Here is a 25782-nt window from a genome sequence, read left to right as displayed (position 1 = left end):
CCACTGTAGTGACGTTGTTTACATTAGCATCCACCGCCAGCTGGGTGTGCGACAAATGAGACGAAGGCGAAGATAGAGCCAAAAGTGTGGGAGCAGCGGACAGCAAGCGTCACTTAAAGTTGTGGGAGTGGCAACAGGCAGCTTAGCTTTGTTGGTGTTAGTGTCGTTGTTTACATCCACAGATATCAGGGTGGCCGATGAAAGAGATGAAGGCGATGATAAAGCCGAGGTTGCGGGCGCAGCAGCACTAAGAGTAACAGCTGATCGAGTAGCGGCATAAGCAGAAAGAGCAACAGGCAGCTTGACACTGTTTGTGTTAGCGACTGCGGCACTATAGGTGAGATATGACTGCGTAGCGTCACAAAGAGAAACAGGCGAAGAGACAGCAGATTGAGACACCGTACTGCCAGCAGGGCAGCCGGTAGAAGAAATCGGCAACGTAGGCAAGAGAGCGTAATTAGCAGCACCAACTACGTTTTTTTGATAGATTAGCACTACTAAGCCTCTGGACAACGGTATTTACACAAGATCGCAGTTTATTCACCTCAGCCCTGAGCAAATCTATTGTAATATCTTTTTTGTGCAGAGAATTCTGCATGGAAAGCAGATCAGAGTGCATATTATCAGCTTTCAACACAAGTTTGCTGTTTTCTTCACGCAAAGCAGTTATCGATTTGAGCATCTGGGCATTATCAGCACGAAGAGAGATTATTATGTTGTACAAAGAGCCCAAAGATATTTGATGTTTAGCTTCACTGAGATTATTATCAGTTGTTTTTTGCAAAGCACTTGATTTAGCATTAAGAGAGTAAGATTTAGTATTAGCAGTTTTTGCGTTAGTAGAGACAACATTCCGCCCATCAGCCAATAAAGCAGGAGGCGTAGGGGGGGGGCGTCCGAATTGAGTCACGGCGTGCATTCGCGCAGCCTTTACAAAAAAAACTCCGTTCCGAGGCAAGCAAAAATTCGGCATCAGCAGGCCAAGTGAAAAATTTCATTGCATTTCGCGCACTGTATTTTTTCTTGTTGAGTACGATCAACTTTATTGCCACAGGAGCAAGGCATTACATTAAATGAATAAATAATTTCAAAGTTTTGATAAGTCTCAAAAGAGTCACTGTCTCAGTTAATAAATTATTCACGTATACACAAATAGAACTCTATAGTATACATATGTACATTGAAGTTTGAGTGAACTTGACGAGCAAGAGAAACAAACACGTCCGCACTGCACGACGTTTACTCACTTGAAGATGGTTTTCTGTTAAATGACCGCGTATTAACATTGTCACGGTAATTGTACAGTTTGCGGACACATGCTTAAAAATCATCAAATTGAGTCAATAGGGGTATCAAAAGACACATTTTAACCCCATTATTTAAAATCTGTGAGCGAAAATTAACTTTTTTTAATATTTCAAAAATTATCTGTAAATCCACTTTGACACGAGGTTCATTTCTCGGCTATAAAGGCACGAAAGGATCACACATTTTACACCGCGATTGCAACAACTGGCACCCCTTTTCTGAAAATGTTTTTTGAAAAAACTATGTTTTTATTTTTCAACTCGGGTATGATGTGATATGCCATATTTTTGCACAGAACCACTTTTGCATTGGCGACCTTCAGCCGAAGTCCAAAAAATATACTTTTAAAAGTGCAGGATCTTTGTTTATTTGAAATTCGTTCTTCTGGGGTAATGCATTGTTCACACTATCTTAATTTAGAGCTCGTTCTTAATTTAAATATTTTAGTCAGAGCAACATCAGTTTTAGACTCCACACGGAAAAAATAGTGAAAAACACCACTTATGAGAAATTAAGTTAAACTGCAAAAAAAAATAATTTGTTTTATTTTATATTAATTTGGTACTTTATCTGCTGAAAAAAATTACTAATTTTTAAACTTTGCGAAAGAATACGTTTTTTGCAAATGCAAATGCACCATTCGCTAAATTTTCAAAAATGGGATGCCAACTTAAAGGGCTTTGCCCTGTAGATGTGCAGTAAAAGTTAATTTTTTGGAAAAGAGTTGCCACCTGATAAAAAAAATTTAATTAAAATTATTTAATAAGTTAAATGAATTATTAAAAGATGGGTATCAATAGAAATGCGTTTTAAAAGGGTTTATTTCTTTACTAAATGTAGGAGGCTTGACACCTGTTTTAGAAATCAAATTCCATTTGAATTGAGGGAATTAGGTAATTGAATTATGTATCGCCATATATTCATGTATATAGGAGCCAGATGAAGGAGGTTTAAGTAGGTCTTAGCTTGAAAATATTTTGAACAGAGTCTGATTTAATTAAATTATACAAAATTTATGTACGTATATGAAATATTTAAATATTTATGTAAAACGAAAAGGTTACAACATCGTATTTGTTATTTTATTGCAATATGTAAATGCATACATTGCGAATGAGTAATTTTTTTTGGGGTTATATTCCTTTTATATATATTACTGGACAATAAGTTTGCTTAATTTTCACGAAATTTACTTAATTTTCTGGACGATTGTAGTGATGAAGCGTATGAGCTCGTCGCCCCTTAAATTCAAGCGCCCAGCCTAAAGCCGCCACTGTTTATAATATATATACATACTTACATGTATAGTATTCTACTCTTTCAACTTCACTCTTACACTGCGGCTTTCAGATTTTCACACCATAAATCATTTCATAATTTACATTTAGATACAATTTCTACGCCTTACGCTATGTACATACATATGTGTGTAAGTACGCGCGTGTTGTACATATGCATTTATTTATTGTGTTCTCATTTTCTTTGACCTCTCCTCATTTGCCACAATCTTAATTCAATTTGGCCACAATCGTACAACCTTTTTGTACAACAATTTTCTGGTCATTGTCCACATTTGTTAAAATGTATCTCCGCATAGACGCTAGCTTGGTTTTTGTGTGAGTGTGTGTGTATGTGCTATGGGGAAATGCCACCCTATGGATTCATTTCTGATACAATTCGGCCACTTCCACAATTCACGTCATTTGTAATCAGTAGCAGACTACACTGTGTCGCCTTCGATGAGCGCACCGCACACCGCCAACATCGCCGTCATTCAACAACATCTGTGTCACCGCACGTACATATGTACATATGTACATATGTATGAATAAAAAAAAGTGTGTGCTCCAACACCAGTGGCTGTGGTGACCAGTTCCCACTCTCAGCGTTGCGGCCAAAACTTATGCGTTCACATTACAAAACAAAACACAAATCACTCATAAAAGTTATGTTAACAGCAATGAGTGTACATACAAACATTTAAACATATGTATGCAGTTTGGTTTGTGGTGTGGATTAGCCGATTCTTTCAGCGCGTGATCCACAATTACTCCACATCTACACGAAGAACCTGCTTCAATTTTATTTCTCTCGCTGCTTTGCTTTTCTTTTCTTCTTTGTTGTTGCAATGCCTTTGCTGCTTTGAAAATTGTTGCTTGCCCTTTGTCATCGTGTTGGTCATTTATATTTTTTGTGCCTCTGATAAGAGCACTGACTGCCTTAGGCCGTGGATCTGCATGTCTTGCGGGTAACTCACGCGCTGTCAAATCCCCTCCGCTCCGCCAACTGTTGACTTCTGACTATTGATGGCTCAGCGTATCTACCTTTGCAAAATTAATGAAATAATATTTTTTTCTTCGTGTTTTCTGCTGCAAATGTATCTCACATTTGTTTGTTATTTTTATATTTTATTTTCGAGGTTTTTATTTGCTTTTGAATTCATTCTGCGAATTCTTGCAATTCTTCTGGTAGAATTTTGCTTCTTTATGGATATTTTGGCGCCAACGCTTATCATTGAATTGTAAATGTTTTAATGATGTTGTTGTTGTTAGTGGCAGTGGTCGTCGATTTGTTCCTTGTGGTGTTGACACAAAGGAGCGTAAACTGTTTTGCAAGGGGATTTGACTTTCAACGGAATTTGTGATGATGAATTCTACCGCGAGCAAGTTTGACCAATGCACCTATGTACATATATACCCGTGTTCATGCATAGGTGCCCAGTGTGCCAAAGTAGGCAGGAAAAAGAGGCAAGAAAGTTCAAGAAAGACTTCTTCTTAAAAATTTCCTATTTTCGTATTTCCTGTCCGTTTTACCAAAAAGTACCATACCTTAGCCTAGAAAAGATGAACAAAAGACATCTTTTGAGTTGTAGATGAAGTTTATGGTGACATTATTTATGGAGGCCCTATGACTTCTGATCAGTAAATTCTACCAACTGCAGTTGAGACTTTTGCATTTCATTTCGACCTTGGCTGACTTTCACAAAAAGTTTATTATTTGCTAGTTTGTCCTCACACATTTTACTGAGTGTAAAACTACATTGGACATACTTAAACTCAGTCAACAACATAGACGATTTTCACATTGTTCGTTTTCTAATTCTCTTCAAAATATTTTTCTTTCGCCTGACACCCATGTTGCGATATTTATTTCGATGACCTAATTCTCTTGTTTTCAACAGATGGCAACCTTCTCTGGCATGGGTTAGAAGTAAATTATTTTCAAATTTATTTTCATTGATATCCATATTGTACTGATACATTCAACTTATTAAATAATTCAAATTTTATTTAATTTTTAAACAACTGGAAACCCTGCTCTACCATTTGGAAAATATTTCGCTTGACAAACATATTTTAAAATTTCACATAGCTTGTGTACAGTTTAATTAAACTCGAAAAAATATTCAAAACCAAAACCTTCTTAAACCTCTTTCATCCGACACCCACATTATGTTACATGCTTCAAGAAGATAGATTCCTCTTAATTCAAGCCGAATTTGATTTTTAAAAAGGCGGCAACAATCACATATGTAGTTTGGAAACAAAACCACCCAAAAGCTTTTCGGTTGGCACTCATGTTATATAATTTACTAAATCATCCCTTCAATAAGATTTTATTTTTTTAAACAGGTGGCAATCCTCTTCAAATTATTTTAAAAGGATAATCATCTTAAACCTCTTTCGTCTCAAAACCATGTTGTGACAGATATTTTAACTAACTCATTCCCTTTCCTCAAGTTTAGTTTTACTTTTTAAACACGCGGCAACCCTGCTTCAAGTAGTCTAGAAATAAAGTCGTTAAATAACAATTTCGATTGGTAGCTATGCAAATAATTTTAATGGAAGCTCAATTTTAAATAGGTGGCAACCCTCTTCAAATACCTCGGAAATATTCCAAATGTTCGTCCTTGTGCTTTCGTTTGACGCTCACATCCATATTTTTCATACAACTTCGTATAATTTAATTTAATTCAAATATTCAACCAGGCAACCCTATTGAAAATATTTTCAGACTACAATCTTCTTAAACCTTTTACGTCTGACACCCATGTTGTGTACATACTTCAATTAGCTAATTCCCTTATTTCAAGTGGCATTTGATTTATAAGCAGGTGGCAACCCTTAAATACATTTTTGCTATACATCCTTTTCAAAACCTTTTCGATTGATACCCATATCGTAATAATTAATTTAACTTAATTAGATTCAATGTTTTACCAGCAAATCAATGGAAGTCATACCACCCATCAGTCGTACGTCTTTCCCAAAAACAATGGAAAGAATTGTTCACAGGCGTACGAAGTATGGTTTTTCCTACAGCAAGAGCGCTCGGTATCGGAACCAATATGCCTATATTTCAGGAATGTCTATGCTTCAGAATCTCAGGAGGACAATGGAGTAGTCCATGGAGAACAAATAGTTGCCGATAGGTTGCTTCTTGAACGCAGAAAGTCATTTTGATGAAACAGAATTCTCTCTAATAGACAACTGAGTTCGGCGGAATGGTATCGGTATCGAATGGCAAAATTGAAAATCCTGTCCCTAAGACAAAAAATGTTTGAAGTATATGCAGACGAAGAGCTCGAGTTGCCTTGTGAGGCTCGCGATATTTTTCCATAACTCATTCTGGATATTGTAGCAGGTTAAACTGTCAGTCCAAATTCAATAAGATGCCCCGATGACTCTTTATATATCCACTCACATCAGCTCATCTAACTCAACAGCTGAAGGAACTTATGTCGCCGGAAGTTATGTTAAAATTGCCACAGAAATGCCAATAAAAATTACTGAGAGATTAGAAGTTTAGAAAGTGACAGCCACCAGCAGCAGTGGGAAAATTTGCACGATTGCGCTCTAGTCACGGCGCGATGAACGAAGAACACGGAGTTTGCTAAGTCTCTCAAAGCCGCAGGGCGATTGGCAACATGACCACCAGGTTTGGAGCTCTGTGTAACGATTTCTGCCGAAGCTTCCTTTGCGAGTGCCCGGTATGCCTAAAATTTCTGGGGGAGCACTTCTTCGAGAGCCTAGGTAGCTTAGGGAAAACTCCATTCGAGGGTCCGATAGGATTCGCCAGATGGTTTAAAGGCCATTAGGGATAGGAATGGAGAAACACTTTGTGCCTCCAAGTGAACGCTTGTCAGAGCTGCCTGCGAAATAAATGAAAACATTTAGACAAGCAACTTAAATTTTACTTTAAGAATGATCGAAATTCTACGTGGAAGTGAAGGTGTGCGGTCTTCTACTTCTTATGTATAGTAGCATTAGAGGAGGTTTAAAGGCGTCATATCATAAAGAACCACTGGCGTGGCTCCTACATATCAACTCAGAATACTTTTTTTAATATGCCAGTTATTAGTCGTTGATTCAAATAATACTATTAGAACAAAATATCAATAGGGTAACACAAGTATTTATTCTTCAAAACAATTCCGACTGACTTTATGATAATCAAAAAGTAAAAATTAGTTAGTGATTCAGGCATTACCTGTGCAACTAGAAAACTAACATTATCAGTACAATATTGACGTCAGCAAAATACACAAGAAAGTAATCATTATCTAGTATGTGTCAAATGTACCGAGCACCGATATGTATGTACACACACAATTAATTTTGATTTATGAAAACTAAAATTAGTTAAATAAATAATTTAATTCATACGAGTGTCAATAGATGGCTATCAAACGGTACAATACAGCTATTCAGTTAAATAAAACGTTCCAGCAGTTATCGCTGCTCAGATAATAACAATAACTACACCATGGTCAACAAAAAGTCCAGAAGCATAACGCACATATCGTTTTTTTTATCAAAATTGTTAATTAAATTGTAGCTAGCTGATATGTATAAGCAGAAACTCCCAAAGGAAGTGGGCGCGAAACACGAAAAAGGCAATTTGCCATGGGGACTTTGGAAATAGGGTTGTTTGCCTACTTCGAACTAAAAGCGATGGTGGCTAAAAATACACCGATACACCGACACGCACAACCCAAAGTAAAAACTCTATAGAACGACACTTTACCTTTCAAAGCCATAAAGCCAGTAAAGAATAAAGAATGACGACCGGAAGGGTGCTATCAGTTGGTTGGAATGGCTAGGAGCTAAAGGTCTTCAATCCATTTACCTAAACGTGGACAGGTAGGATTTAGTACCTAACTAATTGGAGCTGAGGAAGGGGCGGCTGGTACCATAGCGCCTACGGCGGACAAGACTGCAAATTTGCCACTGTATATATCCTATTCGATGCTAATGCAGAGAGCCCGAAAATGTTAAAACCGATGAAAGCTCATTGCTGCCATGGCGCATACACACTCAGGTGTTAAATTCCATTCAATTAATTTCATTTTATTTATTTACGTATGTATATAATTTAAAAAAACCTTAGAACTAGATGAAAACTTAATTATGATAAAGGTGTTTTTAAAAACTAAAAATGGTAAACAAATGTCAAGAGTAGTAGTAGTGCGCTTCAATCTTCGGGAAACAAATAAATTTGGACAGGGCAAATTCCAAATCATGAACTCTATATAGATTTCATTAAGCTCATTAAGCGCTCTTGTAAAAGAGGAAAAATTAATAATTTAATTTTTCAAGTCTAATGTGGAAAGGAACATGCAAACGTAATGGTCTTGACGAAACATCCAATCTTACCTTATCAAATAGAACAGCACAATTAACTAGACCAGAAATAATATAACAAATAAACACTGAGGAATGAACAATGCGAATGACGCGAGTGACTTTAAATTTATAAATTAGCATGCTTATAGCGTTATAAGGTGGGAACGGCTCAATGGCACAAAAAAACAAGTAAAAAAGTCTAAGTTCGGGCGGAGCCGAACATTAAATACCCGGCGCAAGAATGAAATATATGTGTATCAATTTTGAGTAAATTAGCGTCCTTAAATTTCGAAGTTTCAAGCATTTCTGAAATTTACCGTTATATGAAAAGCGGCCGTAATTTTAGTCCGATTTCAATAATTTTCAACGTTTTGCTTATATGTGGCAAGCACAATAACCACACCGAGTTTGGTACAAATTGGTAAAATGGTTACCGATATACATATATGTGATCATAAGTGGGCGGTGCCACGCCCATTTTTCAAAATTTTACCATTAACGTATTTCTTGGTAAAGAATTGTTGCAAGCATCAATTTTGAATAAATTAGCTTCAATATTTACTGATTTATCGAAAATTTTGTATTTCTCTAAATTACCGTTATATGTGAAGTGGGCGTGGTTACAGTCCGATTTCTCCCATTTTCAATACCAACCTACCTTGGATTAAGGGAAACCTAGATACCAAATTTCGTTGAGATATCTCAATTTTTGCTCGAGTTATCGTGTACACGGACGGACGGACAGACGGACGGACAGACAGACATGGCTTAATCAATTTCTTTTTTCATCCTGATCATTTATGTATACATTTGTCTATATCTATCTCGATTCGTTTTGGCTGTTACAAACAACCTTTATGTGAACAAAATTAATATACCCTTGTGCACAAGTGCGCTCGGGTATAAAAAACGCCGAGACACGTAAACCTAATTTTGGGTCGTAGATTTCGTTACTCTGTATCGTTTTTCTAAATCACGTAATTTTTCCAAGATATTTTTATTTTGAATTTACATTGTGGATGAACAAATATTCAAATTCACTGATGCCAAATACTTTTTCGGCAACATTGTTAAAGTGTTACAAAATATTTGCTCTCGGTTCACCGAGAGGGAAAATACTTACTATTCTCTAGTGGAAACAGCAAACCATTCTCTACATGGAACTTCCGTTGAGGCTAGTTATACCCGAGCGCACTTGTGCACAAGGGTATATTAATTTTGTTCACATAACGGTTGTTTGTAACAGCCAAAACGAATCGAGATAGATATAGACAAATGTATACATAAATGATCAGGATGAAAAAAGAAATCGATTAAGCCATGTCTGTCTGTCCGTCCGTCTGTCCGTCTGTCCGTCCGTCCGTGTACACGATAACTCGAGCAAAAATTGAGATATCTCAACGAAATTTGGTATGTAGGTTTAGAGTCCGACCGATTAATCGGCATCGGCATCGGCATCGGCATCGGCAAGTATCGGCACAAAATTTAGCATCGGCATCGGCATCGGCACTTTTTTGCCGATTCTTTGCCGATTCTTTTCCGATTATTTGAAATTGCTTTTCATATGGACTTTATACTTTATTTCAGTTGAATACCCTTTATCTTGTCTCAAAAATTTTTCATTTGAATTGTCCTGTAAAAGTTGTGTTTCTTTCTCACATTTTGTTCTGATTATTCTCTTTTGTTTTTCGTATGTACATATATGTTGACGTTTGATTTTTCAATAGAAATTGGCCATAAATTCGCGCTTTTTGTAATTCCTGGTAAGTAAGTGCAATTTATTATCAGTTAAATCTTACAAACTTTTATGTTTTTAAGAATAATGGCTCAGGCAAACCCTATTTGGAAGTTTTTCCAAAGAAATTCGAGCACAGCAAAGTGTGAAATATGTTCAAAGGCAATATCTCTTGGTAACGTAAATAAGAGGCGACAAACAACAGCCAACATCAAAAAACATTTGCAGACAGCTCACAAAAATGAGTGGAAAATTTACCTTAAAGAGCAGGATGAATTTTTTGCAGGAGTGAAAAAGCAAAAAAAGACGGATCCAACTTCCAGCACACTCCAAGAAACGCTGCCGAGCTTACTCCAGAGGAAAAGTGGATATTGTTACCCAGACGATCATCCAGTGACCTTGCGAATCGACAAATCCATAATGGATTTAATTATTGTCGATATGCTGCCCTACAATATAGTTGAAGGTAATGCGTTTAATAGGTTAAACATTTGTGATCCAAGCGGCGATAGCAGATATCGCAAAAAGAGCGAAAAGTTTTTCCGGACTACGTTGATGCCAGCAACCTACGATAAGATAAAGCACAAAGTTACTTATCTCATAGCAAATGCGGAATGGATCAGTTTCACAACTGATATCTGGAGCAACTCCACCAAATCATGCTCCTTGCTCAGTTTTACAGCACATTTCATAGAAGGGCCTCGTAGGCTAAAAGTTATTTTGGCAGCTAGCGTTCTGGAAACTGATCATACCGCTCAAAATATTTTTGCTGATTTAAACAAAGTTATAGAAGAATACAACATTCGGTCAAAAATTCATTTGGCGGTAACTGACAATGCTGCAAATATGAGAGCAGCAATGAAGTTGGGTAATATTAAATGGTTTGGGTGTACGGCACATAATTTGCAACTTGTGATTCAGGACGCAATTTATAACCGGAAAAATATTCAAGATATATCACACAAATGCCGAAAAATTGTGGGACATTTTAAGAGAAGTGAGCAGGCATGTCGCTACTTAAAAAAATGCCAAGAAACGCTTGGTTTACCTAATCATTCACTAATACAAGATGTTGTTTGCAGATGGAATAGTACATATTTGATGTTAAGTAGATTATACGAGCAGAAGGCTGCCATTAATTTATATATAGCAGAACGTGGTTCTATAGAAATATTGTCTGTTAGTGAATGGGCGGATATATCTAATGTAATATCAGTATTAAAGCCGTTTTACCAAGCAACTCTTGATCTGTCTTATGAGTCTACGTGTGCATCTGTCATAATACCTTTAATTTCCATGATTCAAATTAAGCTCGAATCTAATGATAACGACGGTGCTGAAATTGCGATGCTAAAGGTAAATTTAAAAACGTCTTTATCGCGGCCATTCGAATTTATTAAGACAAATACAGAGTTGCTTATTTCCACACTACTTGACCCGCGTTTTAAACAAAAATATTTCTCAACCGCAGAAACTCGTAGATGTGAAACTCTATTGAAAGAACAAATAAATACAAATGAAGATTCGTTGGAAGTTTTACCAGCTGTTTCTCCCACTCGCTCCTCTGAAACAATTCACACTAACAATCTTTGGGAATCTCACGATTCTGATATATTATCTCAAGGTATTGAAGTGAAAGAAGGTATATCACAATTAAAAAAACAGCTTGATTCCTATCTTAATGAGCAACGTATTCCTCGGGATAGTAATATTTTTGAATATTGGCATCAGAGTCCATATTTTCTCTTGAAAAAAATAGCTACCAAATATATGTCAGCTCCGGCGTCAAGCGTTGCGAGTGAACAGCTTTTCAGTGCTGCGGGTCAGCTCTATAGCGATAGGCGTACCAATTTACTCGGAGAAAACGCCAATAAGCTTCTATTTTTGCATTACAATATTAAATTATTCAACTTTGACTATTAATTTAAAGACGTACATATGTATGTACATGCCTAGCATTTAAGTTCTTATGCATTGAGTGCAAGAGTGTATTTGAGTACAAACCGAAATGAAATTTTATGTTCCTATTTCTTGCTAAGCACTATAAAAAAAGGGTTTTATGTAATGTACATAAATGTGATATATGTACATAATAATCTCACCCACATGTGTATGTAATATTGCATAACAAGCCAATTAATTCAATTATTTGTTTCTTTTGTTTTGTTAACTACGTTAAATAAACTGTTTTTATGAATTAATACATTTGTTTGTAATTTTTTACGGAATCGGCATCGGCATCGGCATTGGCCAATTCTTTCCCCATAAGCCGATTAATCGGCATCGGCATCGGTACCTGAAAAAAAAACTGGAATCGGTCGGACTCTATGTAGGTTTCCCTTAATCCAAGGTAGGTTGGCATTGGAAATAGGCGAAATCGGACTGTAACCACGCCCACTTCCCATATAACGGTAATTTCCAGAAATACGAAAACTGCGATATTTTAGTAACTATTGAAGATAATTCACTCAAAATTGATATTTACTATAATTTTTAGACGAAAAATAAGAATATTATAAATTTTTGGAAAATGGGCGTAGCCACGCCCACTTATGGTTACATGTGTATATCTTGGTAACCGCTGCACCAATTTCTTCCAAATTTGGCACAGTTGTTAACCTTGGTATAACATACGAAATGGCCGAAAATTTTTAAAATCGGACAATAACCACGCCCACATCCCATATAACGGTAATTTAGAGAAATACGAAATCTTCGATAAATCAGTAAATATTAAAGCTAATTTGTTCAAAATTGATGCTTGCAACAATTCTTTACCAAGAAATACGCTTAAGACAAAATTTTGAAAAATGGGCGTGGCACCGCCCACTTATGATCACATATATATATCTCGGTAACCGTTCTACCAATTTGTACCAAACTCGGTGTGGTTATTGTGCTTGGCAAATAAAAGCAAAACGTTGAAAATTGTTGAAATCGGACTAAAATAACGGCCGCTTCTCATATAACGGTAAATTTCAGAAATGCTTGAAACTTCAATATTTCGAAATTGAAGGACGCTAATTTACTCAAAATTGATACACCCCGGCTTATCGTGTAGCGGTAGCTTTCGGAAAGGTGGAAAACATATATTTAATAATTGCGCCGGGTATTTAATGTTCGGCTCCGCCCGAACTTAGACTTTCTTACTTGTTTTCATTACAGTTTGATGGCAGACAGCCAATTTGGCAGCGCATGTAAATGATTGAAGACCTATTCTAATCTAAATCTATCGATATACTTTTCTTTAATCCCATTTCACAAAGTATTTTTACCTTAGAATGTATTTACCACCGGAGATTCAAGCGGAATTTAGCTTTTCGCTCAAGTGGCAGTAATCGTTTTATTTCACTTTGACTAATGGCGACCAACTGGTATAATCTCCTGCAATGCGTTGATAGTATAAACCAGTGATTCCCAAAGTGGTTCAGGTACACCCACAGGGGTCCACGGGAGAACTCGACGGGTGTCAACGTTGGCGTGTGAAGAAAAATTGGGGTTCACGAGATGTAAGTGGGGGTCCACGAAAATGTATCTGTCTGGCTTTACCTAGCAATGTAGGCAGAGCAAGAGCAAAAAAATTCCAAATTTTTGGGTGATGTTTGACAAACCGTATTTCGGTGAAAAATGATCGTGTTGAGACTTTAAAGAAGGCATTTTGAAGCTTTAAGATTATAATTTTCTCATGCAATCCTAACAGGTAGTGCGAAAAAATAATTTTCTAATTTTTTGTTTTTTGTTTGGCTTGAAAATTCTTTTTTCAGTTACGCCGGCTTGTGGATATGATAGCCTTTTTATTAACTTTAAATTTATTTTTTTGTAAAACCTGCCTTAATTTTTTTGAGTACTGTATGTATTATAAGGCAGAGTTCGCGAAAATTCTCACGGAGGAATAAAATTTCCATCTTTCTCTTCACTTCAACTACATTCAAGAGCAATCAATTTTGATTTCCTCTTTTGCGAATTAAGAAAGATAGAGCGCTGTTCAACTAAATTTATCTTTAATATAACTCGGTTTTTTCGCGGGTTTTTAGTTCTGTGTGATGAAAATACAAGCGATGCCATCAATACGCATAAACTCTTTTAACAATACTCTTGAAGCAAATTCATGAGTGAGGCAAACATGTGACGAGTTGATAGTGAAGATAAGAACGCTAGCGCTTTGTGTTTTAGAAATTGGGTAATCTTGTATGTTCAGGCGGATATGAGAACATTTTGCTAGAAATATATTTTTTCCTTGGACTATTGCTGATCCTGCGAGAAATAAAAAAACAAAGTACTACGCAATATTAACATGAATGTTATATTAACTATTGCATTAAATATTGAAAAACTTCCGAGCTTACTTATTTGCCTCAGGTCCCGGGATACTTCTGTGTGCCCCTGGATATAAGACCTGAAGTACGACAAAAAAGCTAACAAATGGAATAATTGTACTTGTCTCATTTTAATGTTTTATTCGACAATAGGCATGTTTTATTCAACCATCACAAGCAAATAGCTAAATCTTGGTCAAATAAAACGAAATTAGCTTATTTCCTATGTTAGCACAATTTTGACAGTTGTTTGACTGCAAATAGTGTCAAAGTAAGTTTTTGCCTCTTTCTGATTGGCTGAAGGAGAAAATTTCTGATGCTGAATGGCAATGCCTCTTGTTCAATATACAAGCCAAGATAGCTTTTCATAAGCCAATATAATTATGTTAGGTAAGTCCTCCATACAAAATAAGCTAATAGCTTAAATTTCTGGACAAATAAAACACGGCTAATATTATATTGTATATATCTATTTATAAACAAAGATATACAAAAAAATTCGTCAGCCAGCGATTATCTCATATCGCTACCTTAATATAGAAAGGCCCTATCTGACATCGTCGCTGATATACAAAAAGCCGTAACTAACTAAAAATCGAAAATTTACGTTTTAATTGATTATGATGCATTTGAACGCATTATGTGGCCCCAAATCGTTTTATGCAATAAAAGATTTTAGTTAGTTACGGCTTTGGGCATTTCAGCGACGATGTGAGATAGGGCCTTTCTATATTAAGGCAACGATATGATAAGCAATATTAAATTTTCCATTTTTCAATTTACTTATTAATGAACAATTGAAAACATCACATCGACAATGCGTGATTTATAATGCGAACACAAACAATTTTTTCTAGTTAATAAGTAGCCATTAGGAGGCCTGATAAACAACTTTTGTTTGTGCTTGATTTTATAATATTTAATTAACTGAATTTCTTTTTTTGATAAATCTTTGTATTTGCTTGTTCAGAATTTGTTAGTGAGTTGTTATATAAAAAAATTCATTCAATATAAATTGTACGCTATTCATTTGTGGTGACTATCATTTTCATTTTAAAGATAAGCAGTTAACGAAATAAATGTATTAGTTGTTCGCGTATTGATTTAATTGATATTTATTTAATTTAACTGACCGTGAAGTTTGCTGTTAGAAATGTCATACATAGTCTACGGACGTCACTCTTCATTATTTGTGAAATTATTTAATTTTGAGATATATACGTACGTTTAATATGTACCTGCATAATTCATATGCGTGTGTTGAAAATAAAAGGTTTTTTCTTACAAATAATAACCTTAAAAATAATGAACAGCACTTATGTAAATTAAATTTCAAAAATCTAGAAAAAGATAAAAGTATTGCAATGCTTTCATCTTCTTACCTTGAGTTTGAGTTGTCATAAAGCGTTCGCCAACAAACCGCTGACAGCATGAGAGAAGAGAATATGCAATTTCCAAGAGAGATAAAGTGCCTTTGTTCGTGTACTACATCCTATCTAAAATAAACAATAACGCAGGGCCACTAATGGAAGCTCCTCGGAGCTCAGTTGATCTATAAGTTTTTGGGATCGCTGCTCAAGATCCCAGTCTAGATCAAGGTCAAACGAAGGACAAACGCCTTAATTTTAATGAACAGAAATTTTCACGCCCATATGCGGTTTTATCTCTTACTGGCTAACCAGAATGTTGAGGCTGTGGTATGTAACAAGAGCTGTCAAAAGTTAAAATATTCTAAATGCTCTAAACTGCCCACAAAATGCCGCTGTGGTTGTGGTGTATTATGGCTGATGTAGCTAACTAAAGCTTGTGGCTGTGGTCAAAGTGACCTCTGGTGGTGTTTCGGCGGCCATCTAGAGCTCAAATCCTAGTTTTCAATCTCCTCTCCTTTTGGTAGGTCTGTTAATGGGGCAATGTCTGTAAACAACGTAAACAACCGCAACAAAGGACAAAAAGACAAGTGAGAAAGGTAAAACCTAGCAAGAAATTACACAGTGGTTCGGCTCGCAAATCTTGCTGGACGAAACTATTTAAACAAATCGTCACCTGAAATGCGAAAAGACGTAACAAACATTGTCGCCGAAATACAAAAACGTAAATAATAAAAAATTTAAACTTCAGTTTTTGTTTGATATGATGGATTTCATCGAATTACAACTCCCACATCATTTTATGAAAAAAATAAAAAATATTATGGTGATTTCGTTTCTAGCAAAAAATGTTGCCCTTGCACGATGCGAAATGGGTTTGATGTTGCACTCAACCTTGTAAAAAGGCATGTGTTTGCCTTCTTGTCCTTGTCCAGCTCACGCATTTCATAAATTTATCGTTTTAAGCAACCATCTGATTTTCAGGGCAACCATCTGACAAAGCTTCAAAGGGCAGAAAATGTGCCTTTTTTTGCCTTACAAGAGTGTGAAATTTTAAGAAACGAACACAAATTTTTCTCACCATTTGCCCTTATTTTAGAATCGAACACAAAAAGACAAAGGGGCACTCAAAATGCGACATTTTTTGGTAGAAACGAAATCACCATTAGTCACTACTTTTTCCATTTCAGTACGATGTTACGACCGCTGTTAAGAAAAAACCTTTTTTCTATATTTTTTTTCCGAGTTGCTTTGACCAGGGCTTGAACCCAGGCGCTGCGGAGTGGAAGCGCACACTGCTTACAACTACACCACAGCGGCCGATTATATATTTCGCATTATATTAGGACTTTTATTTTACTTTCAAATCATAATAACAATGACTAAATACTTTTTAAAATATGTAATTGAATAAAACAGATGATTCTCTAATAAATAAGTAACATAACTATGCAACACCCATATAATGACAAGGTTGCACTATTTATTTTATTTTATCTTATTTTATTTTATCCAATTATTATTTTTTTATTTTTTTTTTTATAAAAAATTTGATGGTGGGTGGGAGTCGTAAAAAAGACCAAAGTGAATGATTCAGTTAGAGAAGCGGCAACTTTTGAGGCACTCTAATGTGCATACTCACTTGTCTACTGACAAGTCAGCCAATATTTTCTAGGTTGTCGACATTTACTGATAATCTGAAACATAAAATTGACTTATTTTTAGTGTACACAATTTGTCTAGATTTTAATTGCTGGTTTTTGCGCTAATATCTGAAAAACATTCTTAAAATGATTTTCTGTAACAAATTATGATTTTACATTCTTAAAATAGCGCTACACGATCTAAAATGAGTTATGCAGTTTTTAATTTGATTTTTGATCAACGAGATGAGTTCTCAAAAGAGCCGAAAATTAAAAAAATTTTCCAATCTTATTATCAGATTTGTGCAATCATTTCACTTGTTAAAAAGTAACTTTAATAAATCAAGCAAACAGAAAAACTGAGCGATAAGAGTTGTAAATGATATGAGCAGAGCATAATAGGAATCGTTGGCAGCAAATTTCCTGGTCAGAAGCGAGAAAGAAGCCAATAGTTATACACCGCCTGAAACTTAATTACCAAAACAATCAATTATGAATTGTAGAGCAAGTGATTTTAATTTGGGCAAACATAAACAAATCAGAGGACCTAACTAGTTATGTATGTAGCTAAAGAGACAGAAGCGATAGCAGACGAAGCAAACAAAGAATCGCTTGTAGAGGCAAAGAATTCGAATGAATGAGTAGAGACGGCAATGCCGAAAATTTATAATTTTAGAAATGTATAAACATACATATTACACAGAGATGTAGCATTGGATATGTATGTATGTATGCATGACTGTTGCCAGCGCCTATATCTTTGGAATGTTTGACATTTCTTAATTAATATTTTCATTATTTCGCTACCTTTTGAAGATTGTTACACATGTTTTCAAAGCTGGCGAAATAAAATTAATTTGTTTTCATCTAATACCCAAAATCGATACTACCATAGTCGAAGGCTCTAAGGAGACTTAAAAAATTATAAATATTTTTTCATTTAATACCTGAAATCGATAATAGTAAAGTCGAAGTTATAACATATAAATTTTAGTCCCAATTGCAGTCGGTTAAGACATTTTCGTAGGGTAGTCTGAAGTTTGCGTCACGTCTTAACCGTCTCCACTCGGGACCAAAACGTTTACGTGATATCTTCAACTATAGTAGCATCGACGTAGGGGTTGAGGCTTAGGAAATCTGATGTAAAAATTTGCTTCCTACAGGCAAGGACCACCCTAATGCATATACATACATGCCCACATACTAGGTATCTATGTATGTAAAAAAAACGAACTAGCTGCCCAGTTATGCTGCTTGCAATACCACCTCTTGCGCATCGTAATAGCAACACGATTGATTTTAAATTCAAACATAAATTAGTTCAATACGACATAATTAAATTGAATATTTAATGAGATTCTCTTAAATTTGAATTAACGGTCAGCGAAGAAGGTAAAATGAAAGAAAGGGAAAGCATAAACGCAGTGTTGTTGTAAGAAGTGGAGCAAACAGATTGGGTCTCATAAAATAGGCTTAGAGATAAATATCCGAAGTTATGCTGCAGAAGCGCGCCAGAATGGGTATCGACCATTGCCATAACTTTAAATAGCGATAATTGAAGAATAATAAAGTAAAAACGCCGACGAGTATGTATGTATATTCTTTATAAGGCAAGAACGTTCAATTTAATATTCGTAATTTTAAAACTTCTTTGTATTCGCTTGAAACTTGTTGCAAGATTCAAATTGCGGACCCAATATAACGAAAAAAAAGACTAAAACCACTTAGATTCTCCTAAAACTTTACAGTCGGGGTTCTTAAGGCCTCTGATTACGAATCTGGAATCAGATTGTTAAGTTAGGGAAACTAAAAGTCGAACGTACGCACGTACATGGCACATTTTTTTTGTTCAAGAGGAAGAATTTATATTTAAAATGCTCTTTTGAATATTTTTATTTTTTTTACGCTTTTGAAGAAAAAGGACAAAATTCGAGGATATGGTCGTTTGTGTATCCTTAACCTATAATTTTTCAAAAATTTTTAATTTAAATTAATTTTTTAAATAATGTTTGAAACTAATCAAATCTTTGAAATTTCAAAGTCCTTTATAAAAAAGTCCTGACGCCAGAGAAAGAAACTAAAAACGCCGTTTCACTATATTTGGCTCCCAGTTTTGGGAGTAGATATTGTTTTTGTACAAAATTGACTTTTGCTCGGTGTAATCCATGTTATCATTGACTTGACTTTTTTGATGGACTTACTTATGCCACTTTCAAACTAAACATTTTCGTATGCCGCTCATTAGCAAAACTTTTCTCCAACAAAACCGCAGTAATTCTCAACATTTCAATGCAATTTTTTTTAATTAACAGATACTGTTAAATTCTAATTGGTGTTATCATTAACTCGATTTTTTATTTTTTTGAAAATATGACTTATGCCACTTCAAAATAAACGGCTTAACTAACTAGTTTACATGAAATCCGACCTGTGAAATTTTTTGATGAAATCTAATGTAAATTTTTCCACTCAATCCGAATACGAAATCAAAATAAAGAATAGGAACAATTTTAGAAATATACCCAAATCTTAAAGATCTGAAAATTTGAAATTTTGTTTGCATAACACAGGGCAACACTGATTTTGGTGCGGGAAATGTTAAAGCTGTTTTTGATATACTTTTAGGTGGTGATTAAGAATCCGTAAGTATGAAATTTCCATCCATATTTTGAGAAAAAAGAGGCCAAAGTTTCAAAAAATCGCGTGCTTATTAAATTTACAATCATCTATGTTTTCAACATTTTCCGATCGGATTAGAAGTTTGGGAGCTAGCGAATTGATTTATTGAAATTTGTTTAATTCCGTAAACTTGTGTAATTTACTGCTAAGCAAAACCTTTACTTTTAAATTCTTTATTAATTTCGGTCAAATCCAAAAAAACGCCATAAAAAATTGGTTATTTTGGTGTTCGAACTGAATTGGAACAACAAAAAAAGACGACAACAAACAAAAGTAAGTTTAGATTAGATTCATTATATCCAGTTTGGCTTGTACATCATCCAAATGATTTTTTTGATTTTTTCGAATATCGGCGAAAAATTTGGAATATTTTTCGGTTTTCACTTTTTATTTCAAGCTCTTTCTAACTTCTCGTTCTCGTAACAAACCGGTTGCATTATTTTTGAAGTATTTGCGTTCCACATTTTATTGTTTGGTGTTACTTTCATAATTTGCCTTATTTATCGCAATAATTTTAATTTGAAATAATGAAATAATGACCAATAAAATTTACTTAATTAACCAGACTTTTATTTGAAAATCATAAAATATTCGCACCTTGACGGCTGCCTGCTTAAAGTAATAAATTTGATTACTTGCGAATTTTACGAACTTCGCTCGAATGACTGTAAATTTTCTGGCTGCTTAGTGGAGGCGAACTTGTTTAATGCATTTTAAATTAAAAGCGATTGGCGAAAATTAGCAAGAAATAGCAATAAATTTGAAAAAAACAGTCATTTGTTGAATGCGGCGAGAATATCAACAAAAGTGAAATTTACTGTGAATTAAGTAACGGCTATCGAAGTTAAATCTTGGCGAAATTTGAGCTGAAGTTTGAATGAGTAAAATATATATACTTTTTTAAATTAGCATTTTTCGGTTTAAACTAATCCGTGGGCGTTGGTTATAAGCGATTTATAATTGACCGTTTCTTTTTTGAGAATAATAAACAGCAAACTAGTTGATATTCTCAGATAAGGAGCAGTCACTACAACTGAATCGGATTTTAAGAGAAATCTTAACTTAATTCTAGCCATGAAAATTTAAGTAAGTCTGCAGTTCCATTCATTTGAAAAAGGTAAGGGGGGGACGGGTGGGGAAGGGGGAAGGGGGGCCAAACAAATAGGGAGGCGACATTTTAACAAGTTTGGGATATTTTTCTCTTGTTTATTTTATGTTTATTCTTTGTTTTATTGTCTAACAAAAAACCGTACAAGGCGAAATTTCAAACTTCGAGGAATTTCATCAAATATTCCGCAAAATTCTAACTTTAAATTTAAATTTTAATGCAATAAAGAGCAAGTTTTTAGTAGCTAGGATTTAGCAATTTTATATGTTGCCAGTGTTGTCCGTAAAACTGCGAACGATAACTGCTTGATTTAAGTGAGAATCACTGCGTGCCGTGATAGAATTTTCACAGGCTTTACATGTTAATTCCGGAGAGCTCCTCCGGACCGGGAAGAAAGTATAAAACCAGGTGCCTAAGCCGCAGTCTACTAAACGCTGTTCAGTCTAAGACGCGGCTGTGGAAAAGTGGAGCTGGTGTGATCTTTAACATGACCGTGTGAACCCCGATAGGACAGTGGCCTGTCCGTGCACCTACCAGAATTGAGTAATCTGGCTTCGCGAGCCTAAAAAATCCCTAGGTCACGCCCGGTCCACCCCCGCCTAGAACGATCTCACAGTAACACATGCCCTGTTTTTCCCCCAGCGTTCGCTGAGTTAAAACGAGGCCCATTTTTCTAAGAGAAGTCTACATGTAGTCAATGGGACTCTCACTTTGGCTAAAGCGTTCCTCCTCTGGCCGAGGTGACCATACAATCTGCTGTATCACTACGGCCTGGCACTTCTATATGTAAGTGTGACAAAGTAATATTCCGACGCGACCGAAAGTGAATTGAGGCATTCCCCTATAAGCTTCGAAGGTACCGTAAGGTTCTGGTAGCAACCTGGCTACCTGAGTAGTTGTGAGAGCTTATTTTACCGCTAGCTGGTGCCAGGCTAGTCACGCAGTGATCCGTGTTATCAGGATGAAATCAAAACCCCGACAACTTTTACTTTCTTAAAGTGTGATAAAAAGATTATACGTCCCTTATTCATTATTATCTAGAGACTTTTGTGAGACTCGAAAGGTTTGTACTGTATTATACTCGTAAGTTCATACGTTAAAAACATGATATCATTTATATCTTGCGCTTCTTCGTATGGCGGGTCTATCTCGGACGGATGTCGATTAGCTCGAAAGCTTTGGGGATTAATCTCCGAGTGGCTTCCACCAATCTTTTGCTGATTGAGCAAAAGCGGTACGAGTATTTCTGGACTTACGACAAAATATATACTATAAGCTGGAGGCAGCCATCAACACAGGTAAAATATGACCCTTCATACTCAGGAGGACCGTGGTAATAGTTTTCTTTAAACCAAATTTTCGAAGTGAATGCATTGTAACGACCAAGCTGAAGGGAGCCGACCGTAAGCTCTAGCTAATCTGGGCTAAGAAACCGCACGACAACGACGTAAAACCACCGGATATGGAGTCTCAGCGTTGGGGATGGTCTGAGGTGAAGGTCGTGGTTCTACCCAGAATAGGTAAGCCGAAACAATTACCTTCATCTTACCGACCATTTAACCTCAGTTCCTTTCTCCTAAAAAAGATGGAGAAAATACTGAATCAGTACATCAGTCAGCCTAATAGAACGGCTTCTGAACGAGAACCAGATCACCTATAAAAAATTGAGAAAGCTGTGTAATCTAAAAATATATCCCTTTGCGCCATTATTGATATTTCAGAGGCTTTTGATAACACATCATATAAGGCAATAAATTATGGCTTTTTATCACCAACCGCATGCAACAAGCCTAACCATTATTGTTTCATTTACTCAGAGGTGGAACTTATGTAAGACTAAACTCACTTTGAGCCAGTGTTGGAAAAATGTTAATCTGATTAACGATTAAAAATTAAGGAATTAAAACGTTAATCGCGATTGACGATTAAAATTAATTATTCGTAGTAGTAATGATTTAATTTTTTCACAGGAAAATTCCAGCATAATTTAATTAACCCTGGAAGTGCTTCGCTCTTTTGACCCTGTCAGCGGGCTTGTTAGTCGAAACGACTAACACCAACTTTGAATTGAAATAACAAACCTAAAAGAGTTAAAAACGAAAATACATTTTATGGATTTCAGTTCTTTATAGTTTTTCAAACACATAAACAAAATATTAAATACATATTATTTTCTCTGTTACATATAATTACCAAATGGTAAATGACTTCAGAGAGAGGTACGAAGCCAAACACGATTTTTGTTAGTCGAATCGACTAACGAAGCACGTACAGGGTTAATCACCAAACCTACTTAATCAAATTCAGAGTTAATGATTAAAAATTAATTTTTTTATCGCGTTTCCGATTAACTGTTTAATCAGATTAAAATTAATCATGATTAACTGTAATCGGATTGAATTTAATCGAATTAACTAATTGATTAAAAAATGAATCGATTAGTGCCAGCACTGCTTTGAGCGGCACAGAAATAGAATTTTCCAGTGAAGCTAAATATCTGGGGATGACTCTTGGATAAAACACTGAAATGGCACGCACATTTGGACGCTGTTATCAACAAGGCGATGAAGGCCCTCGTTGCCTGTTCACGTACAACATGGGGCCTTACTTCCAAAATGGCCTATTGGTCATTCAATACAGTCGTTAAGCCAATAGTAACCTATGCCTCCTTAGCATGGTTTACTAGGGTTACACAAAGAACTGTAAGCACAAAACTAAGTAAATTGCTTAGAATGGTTTGCATTGCAATAACAGGAGCTATGAAGACTTGCCCCGTTCATACACTTAGTGCGTTCGTTGAAATTTCCCATTTTAATAGAAAAAGAGGCGGCTACAGTGGCACAGAGAATCCTAAATACCTCAAACCTGAAGGTCCTAATGGCATTCGCTAATGGCCCCATATTGCAAATGCGCGGCGCATTTGTTCCAAAACTAGTATTCTCTAGGAAATTTGAGGTACACATTGCAGATCGAGCTCTCTGGAATGCAGGGAGCCCATACACCGAACCTATGGGGAGGTTAGGTACTCAGATGGATTTAAACTTGAAAATGGTAAAACTAGGCTGGCATATTTGGGCCGCCATCTTTCCAGCAGAAATTCACTATAAATAATATAATAATAATTTGCGGCAGAGAATGCCTTAAAAGGGGCAAATCATCGAAATACATATACCTATCTGCATTATGTCGGACAGTCAGGCAGCCCTATTGGCCCTGAAGTCCTACAAAATAAGTTCTGAGAATACAGTTTTATTAGGATGGGTACCGGGGCATGAGGGACATAATGGCAATGACGAAACAGCCTTTCTAGCGAAACAGGGAGCTAACGCAGTATTTTATGGTCCATAACTCTTTTTTGCGGCCGCTGTGGTGCAGTGGTTAGCAGAGCTCGCTTCCACTCCGCAGGGCCAAGATTTCGTGCAGATAATATTGAAGTATGGGTCATTCCAAAACGTCAAAATACAAAGCATCAGTTTCTTTTATTTGTAAACCTCAGTAGATTGTATTGCCAAACGTATTCAACCACGGTTAGATCCTAGTTTTCTACTAGGTTGCCCAAGCTAGGAAAAGGATAAATTGTAAAATGCGTCCCAAAACCGGAACTAACCTAACAGAAACAGAACATGAAGCCTCCTGAAATGAATGAGCCTCCTACTTGGCTTCATGAGAGAAAGGGACGAGCAAATGGATTTTATGAAAAGCTTTTTCAAGGCAGAAATATACTCGCTGTTTTGAAAATTTTTTACTATATACATATATATATTTTTTTTATGCTGATTTAGTCAGGGATCGAACCTAAAAAGTGGTGCCGCACCACTCGGCGACAGGTCCATATTTGGTATGGATGAGCGTAGAGTTTGTATAAACTTAAAATTTCTACTTCACATACCTCACATTGCACACCAAAACGAAGCTGTAGATCCAATTCTAGAAGTTTCCACTTGATAGAAATTTTCAGTTATTTTATTTTAAAAACGCCGACGGCTCACAAGAGCACTTGGCTCGAATACGATATCAGAACAGGTTCTGGCACTGGGTGTTCCCCCCATTTTTGCATTGGCTCACAATTTAAAAAACTCCACAATTTTGGTACATCAGCTTCAATTAAAAATATTTATTAATTATTTTCAATCAAACACACTTCCAAGTAGTAGATACACTTCAGTTGGCGATGTTTTAGTATGTAACTCAATTATGCAAATTGGCAGCTTATCTACTCAGCCAAACCACGAACTAGTTTTTAACACTTTCACGGATTGTCTGAAATGTTTCGAATCCAATTTGAAAATCACGCAAACGCAACGAAAGAAAACGCAAAAGTGCTGTGAGGAAGCAACCAACGCGACTGACGAACACATACTCTTACACACTACCGCACCGCGCCAATGTCGCAAGCGAACTATTGTACCTGACGAGACATCGCAACGTATGAGTGCTCTCGAGCGACAAGTCAAGTCGAGTCAAGACAAGTCAGCGCCGCTGCGGTGGTGGCTGTGGTGGTGGTGCTCAGGTGATCTGGTGTGTGTATGTGTGTGTATAACAATAACAACTGCCTACAAAAATAAATCGGTTTGTTGTTTCTCTTCATTCTTTTGTTTGTTTGTTCAAAGTCAAGTGGGTTGCGCCCGAAATGCCGACCAAACACCACCGCTCTAGGCTACCAGCTCACACCAATTGCTATGTGGTTAGATTTTTGTAATTGGCCGGTGAACATTGCTGTTTATTCATCTGCATTGTGTTATTAAGTGAAAATATTGAGAGCCACTTGTTTTTCGTTTTCTTTTTCGCGATCTCTCTTCGATTCACCGGCGATCAATCGATCGATCTATTTGAACGCGAACAGCCACCCAACGAACTCGCGCGTCAGCGAACAGGTGTCCAACGCCGGTAAACGCCAGCGCAGCGCATGCATTTGTAGGTGTAAATGTGTGCGCTGTTATTATTGGCTGCGTTGGCGTGGATGGCTCTCTGGCAGGGATGCCAACTCTCTTGGGGCGAAC

At 36.2% G+C, this 25782-nt stretch overlaps 2 protein-coding genes across 3 annotated transcripts in view; one reads left to right on the top strand and one right to left on the bottom strand.

Annotated features, from left to right (window-relative positions):
• LOC118741279 (homeobox protein aristaless-like) overlaps positions 1 to 25127 on the bottom strand; it is a 111969-nt gene extending 86842 nt beyond the window's left edge. The window contains exon 1 of the mRNA XM_036473197.1: positions 24672 to 25127. The gene's annotated coding sequence lies outside the window, so the exon portion shown is untranslated. The remainder of the gene's footprint in view (positions 1 to 24671) is intronic.
• LOC118741278 (zinc finger BED domain-containing protein 4-like) lies at positions 9634 to 11702 on the top strand. Of its 2 annotated transcripts, none has more exons than XM_036473196.1 (2): positions 9634 to 10570; positions 10605 to 11702. In XM_036473196.1, the coding sequence occupies exons 1-2, from the start codon at positions 10548 to 10550 to the stop codon at positions 11590 to 11592; spliced, it is 1011 nt and encodes a 336-aa protein (XP_036329089.1). In that variant the 5' UTR covers positions 9634 to 10547; the 3' UTR covers positions 11593 to 11702. The 2 variants fall into 2 exon arrangements, with proteins under 2 accessions (XP_036329089.1, XP_036329088.1); XM_036473195.1 differs by having other exon boundaries at positions 9639 to 9697; positions 9753 to 11702.
• Positions 25128 to 25782: the final 655 nt, after the last annotated feature.

The sequence above is a fragment of the Rhagoletis pomonella genome, unplaced genomic scaffold (assembly GCF_013731165.1).
Source record: "Rhagoletis pomonella isolate Grant_MI unplaced genomic scaffold, Rhpom_1.0 Rhpom_scaffold_00006, whole genome shotgun sequence".
NCBI lineage: Eukaryota > Metazoa > Arthropoda > Insecta > Diptera > Tephritidae > Rhagoletis > Rhagoletis pomonella.
This window is presented reverse-complemented; position numbering and strand designations above follow the sequence as displayed.